At 39.4% G+C, this 19723-nt stretch overlaps 1 protein-coding gene across 4 annotated transcripts in view; it reads left to right on the top strand.

The window, feature by feature from the left end:
* Nucleotides 1-17861, top strand: part of SBNO1 (strawberry notch homolog 1) — a 56558-nt gene extending 38697 nt beyond the window's left edge. For all 4 annotated transcript variants that reach the window (XM_043902011.1, XM_043902012.1, XM_043902009.1 and 1 more), the window contains exons 25-32: nt 1239-1313; nt 1975-2121; nt 2206-2300; nt 2404-2496; nt 8028-8165; nt 8825-8901; nt 9968-10161; nt 11355-17861. In XM_043902011.1, the coding sequence (XP_043757946.1) occupies nt 1239-1313; nt 1975-2121; nt 2206-2300; nt 2404-2496; nt 8028-8165; nt 8825-8901; nt 9968-10161; nt 11355-11497 (962 nt within the window). In that variant the 3' untranslated portion in view covers nt 11498-17861. The remainder of the gene's footprint in view (nt 1-1238; nt 1314-1974; nt 2122-2205; nt 2301-2403; nt 2497-8027; nt 8166-8824; nt 8902-9967; nt 10162-11354) is intronic.
* Nucleotides 17862-19723: the final 1862 nt, after the last annotated feature.

Genomic DNA, 19723 nt, shown 5'->3' with positions numbered 1-19723 from the left:
CTGGCAGGGCTGTTTATAATCACTGATGGCATGTAACGAAACAAAAACCTATAAAACCTTAGCCCTGTTCTTTTTCTCCCTCTTCTTGTTTTCTTTTTGTTTGGTCACTGGAGGGATTGTCAAAACAACTCCCCAGTTTATTTCTAGTTCTGAAATAGTACATGTTATTTAGTCACTGTCAGTAATGAAAGCTAATCTAAAAGTGAATAATGAGGAGCCAATAAATACTCTCTTTAACTACCTGCCCACTTCCAGTCTCATCTGGTAAGGTTACAAATGTTGACAGTTTGAACAAGAGCAGTCTAACAAACCCTTGTCCATGTTTGTCTAAACACAGAGCTTTTTTAAAAACATACTATTTGCAACATACTTTTCTCAGTATATCACAGACATACATCTTTTATAAGTCATTAGCTATAGCATGAACACGTTTTTAACAGTTGTGTAATATTCTCCATCTAGCTATGCAACAGTTCTTCAGTTATTCCTTTATTGATATTCAAGTAGTTTTAATTTTTTTGCATCACAAAGTGCTGGAATTATAATGGCTATCCTTCTATTCAGGTAATTTCTTCATAGAATGGATTCCTAAAATGAGGATTTTTTGCATTGGAGCTCTTTGTCTACAGAATTGTCATGTCACCTGCAGAATCTAAACATTTGAAGCATGTAGCAGTCTAGCTAATTAAATAAACATGTAAATAGGATATAATTATGTTTCCTATTGACCCGTTTCTCTTTCTTAAACACTTATTCAGTAAGTCTGGGTTGGAGCCTGGACTCCAGTATTTTTTTTTTTTAAGTTTTATTAGTCATCATCTTAGTAACATAATTCAGAACATGTTGACCGTTATACTTGTTGCTTATCTTTTGCATCTCCTTGTCAATACTGATAGGTAATGTTTAGAAAGGAAACATTATTTCCTTATTTACACAGTTATTTAATCACTATCATGCTGTGTATTCAAAATTCAAAATTGATTCTGTGAGCAGAGCAGGTTTGTAGCCTGGAATCTCCACTGTGAAAGATGGTTGTTACAAAGATAAGACATCTTAGTTAGAGTTCTAGGATTTCAAAGTGCCTAAAGATATTTAGGGTCTGTGCGTTCCTTTTAATTCAGCTAATAGGAATTATGGAAGATATGTATGCTAAAACTTGATCTGGTTTAATTAGTTAGGTAACAGCTCATTGAGTCATTTGAACTATAACATTTTTTATATATTTTGTTTTATTTTAGATGTTCGACAAGGACTGATAGGAGTTGGCCTAATAAATGTAGAAGATCGTTCGGGAATCCTTACTCTAGATAAAGGTAATAATATGAGTTTCACATATGTACATAACTATTGCTGTATCATTACAGCCCATTTTGTTTGTTTTTATCAGTTTGAAGGGGAAGTTTCAAGTCTGTTGGTCTGTCTCTCAGTACTTAGTGTTCACAAAACATACCTGGTGGGTTTTGCTATGATGTTTATTCAAAAAATTAAACCTCTATTCTCTTCTATGTAGCAACAGTTCTCAAACTAGGTTGCAGGTATGAGCAACTGTTGAGCTTTTTGAAAGTACTTAAGCCAGGGCAGGAGCTCAGGCAGTGGTAATTTTCCAGAGTTCCAGGGCGTTCTACTTGTGCAGCAAAAGTTGAGCTTCACTGACTTCTGGCACTTAATAACTTTACAAGTTATGACTTAATGTTGGAAAGCATTCTTATGTGCTAAATTGTATTCATATTTTCAGTAAGTAAAGTTGAAGATACAGAAATCTAATTTGGCAAACATCCTTTGACCGCATAGTGTAGCTATACTAATAGCTAGAGGTAGAAGCGGTCAAAGTATAGGCCCGTTCTGCAAACAGTACAAGAACTGTGAGAGAAGACTTTGGAGAAGAAAGTGAGACTTGAACTAGGCTGAGATGAATAAACTTGTTAAATTGCCATTTGAATGCCTTAAATCATTCATAAAATTTTGTCATTGCAGATTATAACAACATAGGAAAATTCTTAAACAGAATTTTGGGCATGGAAGTACATCAACAGAATGCATTATTTCAGTATTTTGCAGACACGCTTACTGCAGTAGTTCAAAATGCCAAAAAAAATGGAAGATATGATATGGGAATCTTAGGTAAGTTGGGAAATTTTTAAAATGTCATGTGTATTCCTGATGAAATTTTTTTTTATACTTATGCATTGCTTTTTCTTATTCAAGATCTTGGTTCTGGAGATGAAAAAGTGAGGAAAAGTGATGTTAAGAAGTTTCTGACTCCAGGATATTCAACATCTGGCCATGTAGAATTATACACAGTAAGCGTGTAAAATGTGCTCATTCAAGTATAGTGTGCTTTTCTGATAGGCATCGTAAGAAGTGAGTTTAATTTAAATTTCATTACTATTTTTTTTTAAACAGATAAGTGTGGAGAGGGGAATGTCCTGGGAGGAAGCTACCAAGATTTGGGCTGAGCTGACAGGACCAGATGATGGCTTTTATTTGTCACTGCAAGTAAGACTTGTTTCCAATAAATGTTAATTGTTAAGATATGTGTTTTCATTGCCAGCATTGTAATTATGTTTGCATTGTACTGATTTTCCAACTGTATTTAGCTTTCTCTATTATGATAATTTATCACTGTAAGTGTGAAGCATTTTTAAGAGTTTTTGAGGACTATTATTAAATGCAAGTTTTAAATTATTACATATTTGAGGACTTCCCTGGTGGTCCAGTGGTTAAGACTCCGTGTTTCCACTGCAGGGGGCGTGGGTTCTATCCTTGGTCAAGAAACTGAGATTCTCCTTACCACTCAGCATGGCCAAAAAGAATTGCATATTCTTAGTAAATGGAACTTTTTCCCCCATAATATAGTGAGTGACCTTTAGTCATAATAATGCTTTATATCTTCAAGATTCAGTTTTCAGTTACTAATGTAACTACTGTCATTAGTTTAGTATTTGCGTGTGGACAGAGCTAAGGGGAGAGAGAGTGTGTGTATACATATTTACATTTAGACATACACATGTACACAGATTAGTACATATTTATTTATCCTAATTAAAACTATGGAATTTTAGTTTTACCTCTTCTCTGATACTTTGGTCTTCTTTCTTCCACACCAATAATCCTTGTTCTTCAGGGCACAAAGAATGATAAAATATTATGGACACTCTACCCCAATATTCCTGAAACTACTTTTTTAAAATAACTTGTTTGCATATACTTACCCCATTCTATTTAAAAAATAGTTACACTATTTCTGCATGTCAGCATCTGACAATGATATAGTATACTCTGCTTTTAACCCTTAATTAATCTTAGTTCTATAGGTGATGACAGTTTTACCAGACATGAAGTCTGTTATTTCACATTTTCACTTCTTGAATATCTTAAAAGATGCTACTATTTACTCTTCTCAGATAGAGTTGCTGTCAGAGTTTGATGATGTTCTAATTTCATTTCCATTTTATATTTAATTGTTCTTTTGTGCCTGTATGTACGAAGGATTCTTTAAAGTTTGGTAATTTTATTAGAGTTTATCTTGTATTAGTCATTCTTGGTCAGTATTCTGAGGTAGTTGGTATGCTCTTTTAATATGTAGTTTCAAATCTTTATTTTAGAAAGTTTTTGAATTATTTTTATTTGTAAAATTTTTAGTATTTCCTTCCTTGAATTTCTCCATTACTAGGTCTCCTCTTATCCACACATTAGATCTTTACTTGCCTTTAATATTTATTTTCTCTTGAATTCTTAATCTTTATTTATTTTTCTCTTAACAGCTTCATTGAGATATAATTCACATATTGTACACTTACTTAAGTGTATAATTTAATGATTTCTGGCATATTACAGAATTTTTAAAGTTAGGGTAAAATATATAACAAACTTGCCATTTTATCCATTTTAAAGTGTACAATTTAGTGGCATTGATTATATTCACAGTGCTGTCCAGCCATCACCCTTACACAGCTCCCCCAGCCTCTGATAACCTCTCATCTCTTTTCTGTCTATAAATTTGCCTATCTTAAAAATTTGCATATCTTGGTACCTCATATAAATGGACTCATGCAGTATATGACGTTTGTGTATGGCTTCTTCCACTCAGCATATTGTTTTCAGGGTTCATCCATGTTGTAACCTGTGTCAGTTCTTTATTCCTTTTTGTGAGTCTTCTCCAACACCACAGTTCAAAAGCATCAATTCTTCGGTGCTCAGCTTTCTTTATAGTCCAACTCTCACATCCATACATGACCACTGGAAAAACCATAGCCTTGACTAGATGGACCTTTGTTGGCAAAGTAATGTCTCTGCTTTTTAATATGCTGTCTAGGTTGGTCATAACTTTCCTTCCAAGGAGTAAGTGTCTTTTAATATCATGGCTGCAGTCACCATCTGCAGTGATTTTGGAGCCCAGAAAAATAAAGTCAGCCACTGTTTCCCTTTCTATTTGCCATGAAGTGATGGGACAAGATGCCATGATCTTAGTTTTCTGAATGTTGAGCTTTAAGCCAACTTTTTCACTCTCCTCTTTCCCTTTCCTCAAGAGGCTCTTTAGTTCTTCACTTTCTGCCATAAGAGGGGTGTTATCTGCATATCTGAGGTTATTGATATTTCTCCAGGCAATCTTGATTCCAGCTTGTGCTTCCTCCAGCCCAGCGTTTCTCCTGATGTACTCTGCATATAAGTTAAATAAGTAGGGTTAGACTATAAAGAAAGCTGAGTGCCAAAGAACTGATGCTTTTGAACTATGGTTGGAGAAGACTCTTGAGAGTCCCTTGGACTGCAAGGAGATCCAACCAGTCCATCCTAAAGGAGATCAGTCCTGGGTGTTCATTGGAAGGACTGATGTTGAAGCTGAAACTCCAATACTTTGGCCACCTGATTCGAAGAGCTGACTCATTGGAATAGACCCTGATGCTGGGAAAGATTGAGGGCAGGAGGAGAAGGGGATGACAGAGGATGAGATGGTTGGATGGCATCACCGACTCGATGGACATGGGTTTGGGTGGACTCCGGGAGTTGCTGATGGACAGGGATGCCTGGCGTGCTGCGGTTCATGGGGTTGCAAAGAGTCAGACACAACTGAGTGACCGAACTGAACTCCATTGTATGTATATAGCACTTTTTGCTTACTTGCAAACACTTATGGAATGACAAACTGTAAATGAAGACCTGGTTCAAGAAGTAACTGTGTAAAGGAGACCAATTATGATGCCACAGGCAGGGTGAAACCATAAATAAGCTGTCTAGAGCATGAATCCCGAACTGTTTATGAGAGGGGTCAGATAGTATCTTAGATCTTGCAGGGCATGTATCATCTCTGCTGACTCTTCTTTGTGAATTTGTTTTCCTTCCTTTCTAAGATACTTTCTCCCTCCCTCCCTTAAACTGTTCTTAAGCATAAGATCAGGCTAGATTTTGTCCATAAACCTGGTTTATGAGTAGCAAAGCTCTCAAACTGGATCTGGTTCTGGGGGGTGGGGAGGGAGGGATGTGTGTGTAAATCTTATAATCCTCGGGAGGTTATAGGGAGTAATACATAGGAATTTCTTGTACATGAGTTTTTCCAGTGGTAGCATTTTATACAACTATAGTACAGTATCACAATGAAGCTATTGATAACAGTTCACCAGATTTTATTCAGATTTCTCTAAGGCCTTGGATAGGGTTTTGATTGGTCCATGTAGGATATTGGTTATTGTCTTTCATTTGAAATTATTGCCAGAACTGAAGCACTGGTAGATTTTGTTGAAAATGCTGATCCTTACCAGTTTCCCTGGAGTGAAAGGATGTGGTAATGTTGCCCTTTGTTACTGTCTGCATGGGCACAGACAGCTGGATGTGAGGAGTGAGGGCCTTCAAAGAGACATCTGAGATTTCCCTGGTGGTCAGTGGTTGAGATTCCACATTTCCAGTGCAGGGGGAGCAGGTTCCATCCCTAGTCAGGGTACCTAAGGGTACACTAAGGTGCAGCCAGAAAGTTAAGAGGAGGCATTCTTCCAGGAAGGCATAGCCTATTTCTGTGAACCTCCTCAGCAGCAAGCACATATGACTTACAATTTGTTTAATGTGTGTTGACATTAAGAAAGCCATGTCAGAATCATTTACAAAATTTTAAAAATAATTTTTATTTATTTATTTTTGGCTGTGCTGGGTCTTCATTGGTGCTTGTGGACTCTTCTCTGGTTGTAGCGAACGGGGGATACTCTTTGTTGAGGAGCAGAGGCTCTAGACATTGAAGCAGTAGATTTGGTGGAAGGACCTAGTTGTTCCTCAGCATATGGGATCTTCCCGGACCAAGGATAGAACCCACGTCTCCTGCATTGGCAGGCAGATTCCTATCCACTGTACCACCAGAGAAGTCCACAAAATCACTTTGATTTTCTCTGTAGTGTGATACTTATTTTATAACTATAATAATTAAAACTGTCAAGGTAGATCACATTGTTACATGCTTTAAACATCTGAAGTATAACTGGAGTATTTCACATCAGCTGATAAAAGATTTTTAAACGTACTTTTCACTCAACTAATGTTTCATAGACTTCGCAGTAATTACATAAACAGTGTTTCAAATCATGTGAACAAGTAAAAGACAAAGGATCTTTAATATCCACCAAAGGTAAAATACTGAGTCGTTTTATCCATTTAAGAATTATCTTAATATTAAAAGTTAGTAGCTTAGCAAACTATTTTGTAGAAAAGGAAGTGTTAGTTGCTCAACTGTGTCCCAATGGACTATAACCCGCCAGGCTCCTCTGTCCATGAAATTCTCCAGGCAAGAACACCAGAGTGGGCTGACATTCCCTTTTCCAAAGGATCTTCCCTACCTAGGGATCAAACATGGGTTTCTTGCATTGCAGGTAGAGTCTTCATAGTCTGAGCCACCAGGGAAGCCCTGCAGAGGAGGGTATTTTTGTAGAGGAGCTTGGAAGATATCTTTCAAACTTTTCCTTTTCCTTCAATTTGGCTCCAGAGACTCTTGCTTTGAAATTGTTCACCATTATTTAGAACAGATACTAATTTCCCAGCCTTATTTTTCCTTGAATTAAATGGTGCTTTTTACAACTCTGTCTTAGGATTTCTCTCATAAAGTCCAACTTTTAAAAATTTAAAAAAAAAATCAACCAGAAACATCAAGTTCCATTGTTTGTCTAATGCATCCTTTTCTTCCACTTCTGCATCATATTGTGTATTATTTGTTCAACATTTGGCTTTCTCCTGTTACAGCATTACTGTCTACAGATCAATTTGTGATATTTCATGTGGTATTTCACTCTCACAAACTATAGGCTTAAAATTGTAACACTGGTGGATTAGATGAATTCAGAGGACTGTGAATGATCAAAATTATTTTTTTGAAGGTTATATTTCATTGTAACTTGAAGGATATATTTCATTGTAACTTGAAGGAGAGTGACATACCTTAGAATTATTTCCCATGAAGACCTTCCTTCCCACTACTTAGATTCCTCTGTCACATCTCTGAGCCTCTCTAGGCTGTGAGTCCGGTGTCATGGATTAGAAGAAGCAAAACTTTCTCCATTGGACATTGTGCTTTAAGTCTTATTCAACACAATTTTCTAAAAAATATCTTGACCTTCAGCCTGCCTCAAAGTTAAGGCCTTCACCTTGCTTAACTCGATTACACAACAGTGTTATCCTTTCTTCACAGTTCTGTATTTACCTACACATTTGGCATTATAGGCTTACCTAGTGGCTCAGTGGGTAAAGCGTCTGTCTGCAATGCAGGAGACCCGGGTTTGACCCCTGGGTTGGGAAGATCCCCTGGAGAAGGAAATGACAGCCCACTCCAGTACTCTTACCTGGAAAATCCCATCGACGGAGGAGCCTGGTAGGCTACAGTCCATGGGGTCGCAAAGAGTGGAACACAACTGAGTGACTTCACTTTCACTTTCTTTCACTTTGGCATTATAATCTTTCAAAGGATAAGATTTGCTGATGTGATGGTACAAAAAGCAAACCTGTCTTAAAATGTACAATGTTGACTATATATTTTCTTACCATTTTTTTTTTAATAGATAAGAAACAACAAGAAAACTGCCATCTTAGTTAAAGAAGTAAACCCTAAGAAGAAGCTTTTCTTAGTTTATAGACCAAATACCGGGAAACAGCTCAAATTAGAAATTTATGCTGATCTAAAAAAGAAATATAAGAAGGTATTTTTCCATTTGTCCATGATGTTATATAGGAATACTTTTTCATAATGTATTGAACGAGTGTTTATATGTGAAATTTTTTTGTCAGTTTTTCCTATTTGATTGCTGGAATATGGTTTTCAGGAAGAGTTTTTAACTTTTAAAAAAGTCTTGTTAAATTAATATCCCAGTCTTAATGTTATCAACCATTAGGAAAATTATGATTATTTGAAGCAGCTTATGTTGTCAGAAAAGGAAGCTTTAACAGTGCTGACTACAAAAATTAGAATTTTTTAAATGAAAGGAAGATGTACAAGACTAAAATACCTTCCCACCAACTCTTGCTTTTATTGTGAGCTGCTGTGTTTACATTTTGGAGTGATTTCTAGAAAAACAGTGAATGCCTGTTGTTTCTAACTTTAGTATGTAATAATTTTGTTGTTAGCATTACCTTATATTACTGTTATTCCTAGCCATTTTCCACTTGAAAACAGTTTGTAATTGTTAGCTATTTGAAATATTCATTAGATAGGGAAGCCCTCATGGGAGAGCATTAGCATTCAGATGCAAGCAGTAGCAAGGGCCAGGTTCTCTATGCAAAGATGATTTTAAATTGACTTCAGAGATCAAATTAGGCAAGCAGTGTGTGTTTCAGTGGAATTTTCATCTTCTTTTCACAGGTAGTCTCCGACGATGCCCTGGTCCACTGGTTAGATCAGTATAATTCATCTGCAGATACTTGTACTCATGCTTATTGGTTAGTATTTTTGTTTTTCTCACCATTTATTCCATTTGTCAAGATTTAATTTAAATATCTCTTTACTCTTTGGCAGTCTGTCCCTGTAAGTACATGGGCAGTTATCAGTTGCTTGTTGTTGTTTCTCTAGGCAGAGGTACATAGTGGAAGTCTCTGACCACACACTGTTTACATCTCCCCTTTGCTGTTCATGGATGCTTCCTTACTTCCGACTGACTGTCTGCCTACAGGGACTTAATTATCATGCTTGGGGTTGAGACTTAGCTTTCTCTTTCTGCTTCTCTCTTCGTTTCCTTCCTTCCTTTTTTTCTTACCCCCCCCCCCCACCCCCCCAAAGTTCTATTGGTGTCTCAAGTCAGTTTTATTTTTAAGGCTAAGTAACATCTAGGAAACCACAAAGATGCCTCAAGTAGCTAACAGCAGTAGAAAGCTTGACTGTTGAGCCCTGGAACCGATCCTGCTGTGCTGCTAGGCTAGCCAGAGGTGTTGTCAAGTCATTATGTTCATTTCGGGGCATTGAGAATGGAATATCTTGGCCCACTTTATGAAAAGGGACTCAGGATATAGATGAGTTTTAGCCAGGTTTTTATTTAGACACATGTAAGTAGATAGCTTTGCTGGGATATAAGCAAGACTTTGTTTGTTTTTGCTGAGGCCTTTTTCACTTACCTGATTTAGAACCAAATATTTGTCCTTTAATACTGTAGGAATGACTGGCAGAATTATCTTATAAACTGGCATTAATCCAGTAAACAAACATATTAAAATGACACATGCAAAATGGCTATCAAAACCAATACATCAGCCCTTTTATAGGGAGCCAGACCCCAGAAATAACTGTAATTTTAAAATCAGTAGTGATACCTTAAATTAGGATAATCCAATATGTGAAAAGAATTGCAGGCTCTGAAACTCACTTAAGGTAAATGATAGGGCAGTTTCCATTGGAAATTCAGTAGGTGTGAGCCTGGTGTGTGTGCATGTTCCTATATATATATATACATATATATATGTGTGTATATATATATATATATATGTATGTATTTTTTTTTTTTTTTAATCCTAGGCGTGGCAACTGCAAAAAAGCAAGCTTGGGATTAGTTTGTGAAATAGGTCTTCGTTGCCGCACATACTATGTATTATGTGGCTCAGTACTGAGTGTCTGGACAAAAGTTGAGGGTGTTCTTGCGTCTGTCAGTGGCACAAATGTGAAAATGCAGATAGTTCGCCTAAGAACAGAGGATGGACAACGGATTGTAGGTGAGTCTTTTTTTTGATTCCTTTGGTTCAAGCTGTGAGAATAAAGAAAATCAGATCCTTGTTTTTTTTATTTTCCTTCATAACATCTTAGAATGTCTATTCCAGTGGTGGGGTGAAGTTTCCTTTCTGTTGTGTTCTTAAAAGGATGAACGAAAGTTGAGCTTTTGGATGTCTGTGGTTGGTTGTGGCTGAGGTTCTGATGTTGTGCTTCTGCGCTGCCTGCAGTGCTCTTGCTCCCTCCTCCCCTCCCTGTTGACCTCTGTGCAGGCTGTCTGGTATGAAGACGAAGGATTCTCTGACGTCTGTCTCTTTGTATTCGGGCCATGTGAGACTATGGAACTCAAAGCCACTGTGCACAGAGGCTGGACTGAAGTCATGCAGGGAGCAAGGGAGACAGGCTGGCCGCGCCCACCAGTCCCTCAGTGACAGGCTCACTTCCCAGCAATCCACCCAGTTACTGTACTTGCCTTGTCACATGCTCTTCGTTTCTTTTGCAGCAACCTTTCTCTGTATCACGGGTTGCCTGTGGGCCAGAGTCGGTCCATGAGCATTCTTTTGATCATCAGGTATTTTTGGTTGTCAGATTTCAGTTGAATTAGTTGCCACCTTTTAAAAATCAAAAGAATGGATTTCTATCTCCTTTTTTTTTTTTCCTATCTTCTTTAAAAAAAAAAAACAATTTCACTGCAGAAAAGCTTGGAGCATTGAGCCCCTGTTCCCACATGAGAGAAGTTCAGGTCCCCTGATGCAGGACATAATACACAGTCCAGTTTGGTGACTTCCACACACTCCCACTTAGCAGTTAGTGTTTCAGTGTGCATTTGAATTTGTAGCCACTTTCTGGAGTCTCTCTGGTACATTAGTACATACCAAAGAAGGTGATGCTTCCATGCATTTCTAGACTGCAAAGGTAGTGGCTAGGAAGATCCTGTATCTGGCTTTCTCCTGCTCGAGCAGGTAGGTGGTGTTACCCTAGACACATGAATGTGCTCAGGCATTTGTGGGTAATACTGCTGAGGGATCAGGCCACTTCTGAAGGGGCCAGTTCAGTCATTTAGTATTCATTTAGTTTGTATATGAAATCTTGTTCATTAACTTAATATTATAACATCATTTGAAATTTGCTGTGAAGCTGTAAAATGCAGTATGAGTTCTCCTGGGTGCAACCTTTATAAATTGTTTTCTCCTTGCAGGTTTGATTATTCCTGCAAATTGTGTGTCTCCTCTTATAAATCTCCTTTCAACTTCAGACCAGTCTCAACAGCTTGCAGTCCAGCAGAAACAGCTCTGGCAGCAGCGTCACCCCCAGAGCATCGCCAGCTTGAGCAGCACATAAGAACAGACAGGTTTCAACATGGATGTATCTGAAATGCTGTTGAAGCATATCATTTGCATAAAAATCAGGGACAGTTTCCAAAGAATTATAATTTTTTTTTTCAGTTGTGCTCTCTCTTAGTTAATTTTCTTGGGAATAAGGACAAACCTGGAATAGATAGCAAAACTGAAAATCAGCAGTGCCGACAGTGGTACATCTGTCTTTCCGTGTGCTTTTCCCATGGTACTTACTGTATGCTTTTACTTGGGGTGAGCAGAGGGGTATGTGCGTATGTGTGTCAGTCTGTTTGTTTGTTTGTGAGTTTGTTAAAAGCTGCGAACCATAATTGGTTTAAAAATGCTTGGAACTTCCCAAACTGGCTTTACTTTTATGTTATACAGTGCTCAGGGTTAACGCAGTACATCCATGCCATTGCTGTGGGACTTATCCCCGGATGCATGTGTTTTGAGTCTATAAATAGAGAAAATATATATTGGTTTCTTTTTCCAACTTATTAAAACAATAGGTTTATTAAAGCATGAAATGAAAGGTTGCATATCATGCATTCAGGTTCTTTTCTAGTTTTTGTTCTGACAGTGCATGTCTTTGAAAGCATGCGTAAACAAGATTAACACAGAAGTCAAGTAACAGAGCGAAACATTTGTAGATGTACAGCATTGGTTATTGCATTTTTATAGTGTTTATACCTGGGTATTGCTTCAAACCCTGCAAAATCTTGTCCTCCCATTCTCCCTGCCCCAGGTTTCTTGTCAAGGTAATGAGTACACACATTTTTTTGGTGATAAAACTCTTAAAAAGTTAATTTTAATGTATTAATAGCATTCCTAATGTGTGCTGCAAAAAAGGCTACAAGCCTGCTTTTCTTAAAATTACATCTTTCTTAACTTAAAGATAGTTGTAGAAAGGAGTACAGATTGGCTTCTGTCTTGCAAACAATCTTTTTTTTTTTTAACTTCATTATCTTAATTTGCTTTGTCACTCTTAAAAATGAAAACTTTGTACTTGAGTTGTAATCTAGACAATGAGGAAACACTTGAGGCTTCTGCTGTATGTTTATTTCTTGTTGTTATTGTTGTTACCCAGTAACTTGAATATTGTTTAACGTGTTGTAAGACATTGTAGAGTTTATCTCAAGCTGTTAAAAATGGTAATGTACAAATGTGAATAGACACTTATCTATAATATGGGTAAGTTTTGTTTCGCCTATAATAGATGTTTATAAAAACAAGTGAGGGGACAATTGGTCTTTTTGTTTCCTTTTTTTTCCCCTTTACTTTTTCTGCTTGCACAGGTTGCACTATTGAGAAACTGAGATTGTATAAACCTGGTCAAAAGCTGCAAGATACCACAATCTTGTAGATGTCAAATAAAAAGTTATTATACTCACCCGAAGTGGACTCTTGTTTAGGCCCTCACCACCTGCAGAAGTAGCCTGTGATGGAAACGCTGCAGAACTCGGCGTGTTGCTCCACATTCCAGGTAGCCTTAGATTTTGACTTCAAACCCACCCCACAAAATCAAAGTGGTATTGAGGAAGGGGTGAAATAATAGTGCTTTCAAATGTTTTGCAAGTTGAACTGTTCTCCTTTGTTCCTTTCTAAACTTCTTGCAGGATCTGGTGAGATGTATGTTCAGTGATGGGTAAGCTAGAGCTGTCATCTTGTGTTTCTACAAGCCTGAGTTTAGTTAGGTCACGTTCACCACAAGTTTTCTTTCTTTGGATTTATTTATTCTTGACGCCTAAAAGAACAAATTGAGAATAATTTCGGTTCTTTGGCATATTTTGCCCAGTGGATGCAACTTTTATCCTCAGTCTATCCTTATATCTCAGGCAGTGATCCGTGAATATCAACCAGTGTCCCTTGTTAGGGCCACTAGACCCAGCTGGCAGCCAAGAGCAGAGTTGTCCACCTGCACCAAAACTTCTCAGTTAGTTCTGTTTTTAAATCAGGAGCCTAGTCGGTTTCCATCAGCACCCCAAGGGAGATAGAGCTGTGGAGAGGAAGCCTAACCATCCTGCTCCCTCCATTGAGACAGAATGGCAGGGTTGTGGAAGAGAGACTGTCTCTCGTAGGCTTGGCCCAACTTCGCTTTTATTGTGTGTGTGGCACCTTTTTTTTTTTTTTTTAAAGCAAGTTATGGTTTTTTCCAAGCAGCTTCAGTATCAGGATTCTTTAATATGAAATTAGTTGACCCTCACAATTCACAATGTAATGTTTGCTCTTGGAATAGCTATCTTGTTACAGAGGGGGATGTGTATGTCCTGTTCTTTGTAGAACAGCTTTGTTTTGCATTTTTAAAAAAAGGTCCAGAAATAAGTCCTTTGAAAACTCTCAGAGTAGACCTCGGAAAGGCAGCCGTGTAAACGGATGGGGAGCTGAGGTGCCGGCTGCCCACGCTCATGGTGGTGCGGTGTGCACGTGAGCCCTCGGAGCCCTTGTTAGGCTCTGCCCATGCTCCTCTCTGGAGGTGAACATACGACCTTTGCACTGTGCCCTTATCCAAGTCAGCAAGTTTTGGGTTGGTCAACATGGGGAAACCCAGCATTCAGTATCCTCCTCTATCAAAAAACAAATCAAGTCTCAAACGAGAGCTAACTTTGGTAAAACAGGTCTTGTATTTCAGGATCTGAATGCCACATCTGAACCCAAGGACCTTGTTGAACCGTATGTGAGTCCATTTGCCCTCTGTAATGCCTTTTCTCCCTTTTTAGCAATATGGCTCTGAGCACAAAAATCTGATTATGAATCATGTTCATGTTTTCAGAGTTTACAGTACCGATTGTGCTGAAAACCACTTTCCCAGTCCAGAGCTGCTCAGATGGTATTGGGGGAGGTTAGTGTTCCCCTGATCTAGCATCCTCCATACCACAAGGTCTCTAGCTGCAGTTTAGTGGGTTTATCCAGATACGTATCAATGATACAAATTCCTAAAAGTATTAATAAGGTATTTTTAAACACAACTTGATGAAAAAGTCAATATCTTAAGCAGTTTTCCCTTTCTGCTGCTAAATTGCCGATACAACTCTTCAGTGTCTTTTCTTCACATCTGTATATAAGTTTAGCAAGAATCTGCATCCAAAGCAGTGTGGGAGTATGTGTGTGTGTGTATGTATATATATATTTATTCCAATCCAGTTAGCACTTCAGAAACCTTTTTGAGTTGCAACAGTAAAACCTTTTAGTTTTATCTTGCTTCTTTATCTGTAAAGGTAAAAGTTCCAGATTACCGAACTCCAGGGAAATATTAATATTTTAGAGGCAGAATTTTCTGGCTGTACCCCCTGGGGCATTCATTTGCTAATCTCCGTGTGATGCTATCAGAACAACTTCTAACAGGGATGACAAGCAAGGGTACCAGGACAGCACTTAGAGTTGTATAACGGGGACCTTTCCCTCATTCCCCTCCACTTTCCACGGAGGGGGAAGAAAAGCAATAGATTAGAAATGATTGATGCATCTCAGTTGATGAAAGTAGGAACAGAGGAAAAGTGTTTTTCCCTTGGGTCCTTTTCTTGATTAGACGTTAAGAGGAAAGTCCCTACCCAAGTACTCTCTTAAAAAATGTACCCCAACAACATTCGACAGTTTCTACGAATGGTGCTACATAAAGAGTCTCTGAAACTGGTACCCGGTTGACAGATGTTTGGGGAATGCAGGCATCCCAGTGGCAGTGGGCATTGGTTGACTATCCTTCCTATATATGAGGTCTCCTTGGCTAACACCGTACCCAGGTGCATGCACTGTGCATGCCTTGCTGCTGGAATATGCAGCAGGCAGTCCATGTTGTGGCTACAGCTGCGAGCAAAAACCATTTGTAAAAAGTCCTTGTTGGATGCCAGTTGTCTAATACAAGGCAGTGCATTTTAAGGGCATATAAGTGAAGGAAACACATTTAGATACCTGCAACTCTAGCTAGCTAGTAATTTTTTTCTGAGTACTTGAGGTGAAATCCAAAACCCACCTTCTAATCTTACGCTGTACTTATATATATGTACATAATGTGTATATATAGAAATGTTGAGTTCTTTTGAATTCTGAATGTAAATATTTCTTGTAAATTGGGACCCCACCCACTTGTTTGTCTCTTTTCCCTCCTCCAATTCTATTTATTCTTTTCTTGGTTTCCCATAGGGGGCTTCTTATAATTTTTTTTTTCCTTTTTTTTTGCTGTAGGAAAGTTTTGCTGAAAAACTTTAGTTGAATTTGTTCATGTATTTTAGAATTCAGTTTTGCATCTTTACTATAGAATTCCTGTGTCTGTTTTGTGTTAATATTTTTCAACATGCCTGATTGTGTTTTGCATTTTTACTACATATTTTTTACTGTGTGCAATGCATTGTATTGGGGGAATGTACTTGAGTGCAATTTCTGATACTGTCATTATATGACTAGTTATGCTCATTTATGTTGCTCTTTGGAAGCTATAGTGAGCCTGTTTTCACCTGAAAAAATTTCTTCCCAAGACTTCTTTAAGCTCCTCTAACTTCTTCAGTGCATTTGGGATCAAACTCAACTCTTCAGTAAACCTGACTTATTTCTACCCTTGCAACTTTTCAGGCCTGCACCACATCCTTCATCCTTGTGGCTTTCCAGCCGAGAGGGAAATCTTGTAGATCTGAACAGTGATGTATGGGCTGCTGCTGCTGCAAATTTTCTGTTTCTTAAAGAAGTTGAGTCTGTCCTTTAATTCTTCAAATAGTAATCAGAAACTTACTTTCCAGTGAGCATGGCGATCTGCTTCTGTCCCACCAGTTAAGGGGCGGAGAGAGGCCTGGTACGGGCTGGTGTCCGTACTAGCAGCTTAGAGAACGTACTTCCAGGGACAGTTGTCCTCCTGAGTAGAGCAGCACAACTGCCTGTGCAGGCTCCCGTGAGCCTTCAGCTCAAGGGCTGATGCTGTGTGTTAACTTTGGAGGGGACAGGCTGGTGGGATGCCTTGAGCTGTCCCACCACCAGCAAGCTGTTGAGTTGATCTTGACTAGATTGGCTGTAAACCTAGGAGCTGAGAGGGCTGGAGGCACGCTTAACGATTGGATTAGTGTTGCCAGGAGGGCCCACCCAGGAGTGGCTCCCAGAAGTGGTGGTACCACCACTGTGGTAACAGGCAAATACTGTGTTTCCACCTACAGATTTTGCACTTTTAAGAAGATATTCCTCCATAACTTTCAGCAAAGACACCATGAGCGTTTCTCGGGCCTTTCATTCATGCACACATTTCATTTGTTGCTCTGAGCTTGGTAGATTTACTGACATTTAGAAGTTGTCTGTATTTAGGTGAGTCTTAGGAACTTAGTGTGCCTTGAAAGAGGGCCTGTCAGAGGTGAGCTCCTCTGTCAGCAGCTTTCCTTCTCTGACGCCCAGGAGGCAGCTGAACCACGTGGTTTGCAGCAGCAGCAGCAGCCAGGCTGAGGCCATACCCTTGTAGTGCAGAGTCGAGCAAGGGGTGCCGCCGGGGACGTAGGTTGTCTTCCATACTTGCAGGTCAAGCCTCCTGGGGCTGAGGGTCAGTCCGCAGGCTCCTCAGTGAGAACCCCCTGGCTTTCCACCCATCACCCCGTCCTGAGGGCCTTTCTTGCTATGACAGTATTTGTGGCACTGAAGAGGATAAAGAAGCTTGAGCCTTCTTTCTGACTTCCACTTTACGGGGCAGATAGCTTGTATTTTCTACGTAGCACATTGCAGTCTTGCCGCCATCGGAAAAAAAAAAATCATCCTGTTCATGGTTTATACTGAATTTGCAAACTACTGATATTATTTTTCAATAACCACTTTTATCTACCATCAACCATGAGAGGTGGGAAGAGGTACGCTGTATCTCTGCAATAAAACTTTTGCCAGGTTCTACCTCCCGCTGAGCAAAGGATACTTTTGTACTTAGGCATAGATCTTCCTCCTTTACTAATCTGACATGGTGCATCTTGAGACAACATGTGATGGAATCCAAAGACAATTTGAAACAAAGGTGGATGTAAAACTCTTTTGGTTGTTTTTGTTGTGTTCTTTTTTACAATCTCTCTTTTTATATTGCTACTCTGTTTTGAATGTCCGTCAGTGTATGAAGGGTACGCACTGTTCTGATGATACTGCACTGCTTCTTCAGCCTTCCGTGGTGATACAGTACCAAGTGTCCAGAAACAATTGTTCTGTTTTGATTTGTAACTTTAAAAAAAAAATTGGGTCTCATGCAATAAAAAAATGTATTGGCTGCATTTAGCGAGGTTTATACCCTTGCAAGTAAAAACGATCAACCATGAAGCATAACAAAATTCTGTATTTAGTTTTTTGTTGTTGTGTTTTCTGATTTTTGTTTCTCTTTTTTTTCTTTTTTTGTAAGATTCTTAAATAAATTAAACTGGCTAATATGTTGCTTTTGTCTGTGTGTTTTCTTTGCCTGGGCTCTTGAGTACCTGTTCGAGCTGTGTCAGGGCTCACCACGCTGACGTAGAGAGCTTCTTTCCATTGGGGGCTTGGACTTTTTATTGGCTTTGTATTTAAAAAGAATTCTAGAAGACTTCTTACGGTGAGGATAAAAAGCAACCCAGCGCTTGTTAGAGCAAAAAAAAATGGCTGCGCCGCTGTAGAGCTTCAGTGACTTTGCACTGGGTGCCCTGGCCGGGGGGCTCAGGTCACGGGTGTCCTCTGCAAGGTGCCGCAGTGTTGGAGAACTTGGGGGTATGAGGCTCGCTATTGAAAATTCATTCCTGCTGCTGCACAGCCATCCAATCCGTGAGTCTGAGATTGGAGCTCTGCTGATGAAAAATAAAACGGAAACTACTGCAGACAGCTTAGCGTGTGCCAGTCACTGGGTGCTTTCCATAGTCCTCAGCCCTCTGCTAGCTCTCAGATGAAAAGCTTTTCTAAGTCTTGTGGTGTGGAATTGGTGCCTTTATTTCATATTTCTTCACTAAGTATTTAATAAGCCACTGCTATGTGTCTAGCATCGGGTCACATGGCTCTCATACCAAAGAGATTCTTCATGGGTAGTTATTCTCATGTCAGAGACAGCAAATAAGTGATTAGGTTAAGGTTCCGGTGGTCATGGGAGCTAGGAAGGAAACATCAGGAATGCTGGGTATGGGGGCTGTGGTAAAGTGGGGAGGAGGTGAGCCACTGTCCACTGGCACCAGACTGCTTTGTGGGTCCTGCAGTGGACAGAGAGATGGAGGGTGGTGAGCTTCGGGGCTCTGGGATGGCAAAGTAATGATTGGCCGAGAGATCCAGTCAGATCCTTGCACTGGGCTCAGGAAGCCAAAGAATTTGGGATTAGACAGGAGAGAAGATACTACAGGACACCCAAAATGGCGAGTAGATCTCTGTCGTGTGTGTGTGTGTGTGTGTGTGTGTGTGTGTGTTAGTAGATCTGTGTCCCGTGTGTGTGTGTGTGTGAGTAGATCTCTGTGTCCCGTGTGTGTGTTAGTAGATCTCTGTGTCCCGTGTGTGTGTGTGTGTGTGTGTGTGTGTAGATCTCTGTATCCTCTGTGTGTGTGTTAGTAGATCTCTGTGTCCTGTGTGTGTGTGTGTGTGTGTTTAAGCCTCCCTGCCTCTATTCACCTCTATGCCATGTGAGAACTGGCACTCACTTCATAGATGAGATGGGCACAGAGGTTGGGGGACTGCAGGTGGTCTGGACCAGGGGTCCATGCCACTCACTCGTTCTCTAGATGTGGACAAAGATATTTAAAAAAAACATTTAAAAAAATGTCTGCAGTCTGGCTTGTTTGCGAGTCCTCTTTGTGGGCTTTGAAATGCTTGAAAGAATCATGTTCAATTTGTAGCTTGAAATGCTTAAGGGAATTTAATCAAATTTGTAAATGGTGTTCATGTTTAGGGGAATTTAGCCTGCCAAACACATGAGATAATCAAGCATTAATTGAAGAACAAGTGAAAGGGAGTGTTTTACATTTTAACTGAAATCTCACAAAAATATTTATAAATTTAGCATCAAGATTTAAAGAAAACTGTTCTTAAATGTATAACCTTAATACATTGAGTATTAATCTGAATAAGAAGAAATGAGAGGCCAGACTTCATGGAGAGCCTCCACCGTCCTCACTGAGTTTTTCTGTTAATGGTTCCAGTTTGCTTTGACTTTATTCCCCTTCGGGGATTCATGTGTAATCCAGGTCTGCTTTCTGCCTCACATGATGTTCCCCTGGGCCTCCACACCATTGACCTTTGGGCCAGTCCATTCTTTGTGGAGGGAAGGGAGAGGCGGGGGCTGCCC

This window comes from Cervus elaphus, chromosome 5, assembly GCF_910594005.1.
Source record: "Cervus elaphus chromosome 5, mCerEla1.1, whole genome shotgun sequence".
Lineage (NCBI taxonomy): Eukaryota > Metazoa > Chordata > Mammalia > Artiodactyla > Cervidae > Cervus > Cervus elaphus.
The sequence above is the reverse complement of the archived record's forward strand: the minus strand, read 5'-3'. Positions and strand labels throughout refer to the sequence as shown.